Consider the following 2,834-nt stretch of genomic DNA (forward strand, 5'->3'; position numbering starts at 1 on the left):
TGTTGTGGTAAATATATGCTAACACTGTATTTAGACAGTTCCCCAAAAGACAAACTGATTATAAGTAACTTTGCAAGAACATGAACCTTCTACTTAGCCTAACATTAAACTAAGTCTACACTGTAAGGCATGGGTCTTCAACCGGGGGTCCGCGACCCCAAGGGGGTCCGCGGCGGTACTGCAGGGGGTCCGCTAATTAATGTTAGATAATGAATAATTTTTAATTAAAAAAAATTGTTAAAAAGATAAACATGGGTCAAAACATCAAAGATAAAATATTAAAATGTAAAAATAATATAATTACATTAACAGCTTCATTAAAACCATTGCATCCATGTGCAGTCACGTGGATGTAAAATACGTCAACGTAGACTGAGCGCTCTAAAAAAAAAAAAAAAAAAAAAAAGGAGCGCGCTAATTTGAAAACGCTATGCTAATATAAAATTTAACTCGGCAGAATGGATCGCTTTGTAATATCTACACCACGAATAACGATAAGTCATTCATCCGCCTCTTCAGAGACAGCTGGTGCAAGTCCAGATGTGGATGATAATAAACCCGCTGCAGAAGCCCCGGCCAAACGCAAACGAGATAAGTCCAGAAAGTACTCGGAGACATATCTAAAGCTTGGATTTACGTACAAGGACACGGGCGGCATTGAATTGCCGGTGTGTGTTATTTGTTCAGCCGTACTGTCAAACGAAAGCATGAAACCATCAAAGCTGCAGCGTCATTTGGAGACAAACCATGGTCATCTGCGTGACAAACCACTGGAATACTTTCAGGCTAACCTCAGAACTTTCAAAGGGCAACAGACAATAATGAGAAAATCAGCTAAAGTTGGTGAGCTTGCTTTGAAAGCGTCTTATCAGGTGGCTCTTAGGATTGCTCAGTGCAAAAAACCATATAAAATCGCAGAAGATCTGATATTGCCTGCAGCCACTGATATGTGCAAAACAATGTTTGGGAATGATGACTGTGTGAATAAACTGAAAACCATTCCGTTGTCAGATACAACCATTGCTCGGCGGATTGATGAAATGGCATCTGATGTGAGAGCGCAACTGGTAGAGAAACTGAAGCAGGCAGAGGCCTTTGCATTACAGCTGGATGAGGCTACAGATGTCTCAAAGGATGCGCAGCTTTTGGCATTTGTACGCTTTGCAGATGGAAATGAAATGAAGGAAGAATTTTTGTTTTGTAAACAGCTACCTGAATTCACAACAAGCTCTGAAATTTTCAAAGCAATTGATGAGTTTTTCCAAGAACATGACATACCCTGGGCAAAATGTATCGCGCTGTGTACTGATGGCGCGAGATCCATGGCCGGATTAAAAAGTGGACTAATAGCGCTCGTCGAACAAGTAGCTCCAAATGTGCTTTGGACTCATTGCATGTTGCATAGAGAGTCTCTGGCTGCGAAACAAATGAGTGGAGAATTTTCCGACGTTATGGATTCTGTCGTAAAGGCTGTTAATTTTATCAAGAGGAGTGCTTTGCAAACGCGCCTGTTTGCTTCTCTGTGTGCTGCAGCGGGAGAAGAACACACTACGCTGCTTTATCATTCTGAGGTGCGTTGGCTTTCTCGTGGATCAGTACTGTCGCGTGTGTTTGAGTTACGCGCATCCATTCACGAGTTTTTACTTAAACATTGCGCAGAGCTGGCTGCAAAGTTCAGTGACAATACATGGCTTACTAAATTGGCTTATCTGGCAGATGTTTTCTCGGAGCTGAACAGACTTAACTCTTCTATGCAGGGCCGCAATGCACATGCCATTCAGCTTTATGACAAGATAGATGCTTTACTGAAGAAAATGAAAAGATGGAGAGAGCGTGTCAAGCAGGGAATTTTTTCCATGTTTCCATCTGTGGATGACCTGGGTGATTCTGCTGTGCTTTCTCCGCAAGTGACAAATTTAATTGTTGCGCACTTAGAGGCACTCGAGGGGCAGTTTGGAAAGTACTTTTCTGAAGCTGAGTCCTGGCGAAAGGACAAGACGTGGATACAGTTTCCATTTAAAAACAATGCATCTGATGGATCAAATTTGACAGTGAACGAGCAGGATCAACTGATTGATTTAAGCACTGACAGTACATACAGAAACATATACGAGACATGCCCTCTCGCCCAGTTCTGGATCTCCTGCCAGAAAGACTTTCCTCAACTTGCTACAAAGGCAATGATGAGCATTTTGCCTTTTGCCACAACCTATCTTTGTGAAAGTGCGTTCTCCTCCCTCTCCTACCTGAAAAGCAAATATCGTGCTAAACTGCAGCCTGAGTCTGACATGATACTCTGCCTTGCAACATCGATATCCCCCAGAATAGACAGCCTTTGTGTGATTCACCAGGGTCAGTCATCTCATTAAAGATGTCTTAAAGTTAAAACTGAAGGTCAGGTACTGTAAATATAATTGGACAGACACTAGACGGTAATATTAACATGTAAAGTTATGTAAATGTATAATTATCCTGATAGTAATATTAAATGTAAAGTTCTATTAAAATTCTATGAAGTTCATGTAAATGTATAATTGTCCACCTGACTGTAAAATTAAATGTAAAGTTCTATTAATTAACTGTGTAAGGAAAATGCATGAAACTGTAAATAATTAAGACAACTGTGAACAACTTAATAAATTGTAATTTTAATTGCACAATATTTTTGTTATAAAGCATAAATCTTTTTGAAAGATTTGAAAATATATGAAAATATACAGACAATGAGGCTTGTACAACAACAACATAGTTCTAACTGTCTTAAAATAATATAACTAGCGTAATATGATTGGTTTCTATAATTATCGGAGGCTATGTTTTACATGGGGTCCCTA

The 2,834-nt window shown here is 39.7% G+C and overlaps 1 protein-coding gene across 1 annotated transcript; it reads left to right on the forward strand.

The window, feature by feature from the left end:
• The first annotated feature begins 458 nt into the window (after positions 1–458).
• LOC141302357 (SCAN domain-containing protein 3-like) lies at positions 459–2,369 on the forward strand. Its single transcript, XM_073832404.1, has one exon. The coding sequence runs from the start codon at positions 459–461 to the stop codon at positions 2,367–2,369; it is 1,911 nt and encodes a 636-aa protein (XP_073688505.1).
• The last annotated feature ends 465 nt before the right edge of the window (positions 2,370–2,834 follow it).

The sequence above is a fragment of the Garra rufa genome, unplaced genomic scaffold (genome assembly GCF_049309525.1).
Source record: "Garra rufa unplaced genomic scaffold, GarRuf1.0 hap1_unplaced_001, whole genome shotgun sequence".
NCBI lineage: Eukaryota > Metazoa > Chordata > Actinopteri > Cypriniformes > Cyprinidae > Garra > Garra rufa.

Excerpts from the sequence above, each read along its gene's own strand:
- LOC141302357 (XM_073832404.1), top strand. The coding sequence starts at position 459 with ATGGATCGCTTTGTAATATCTACACCACGAATAACGATAAGTCATTCA.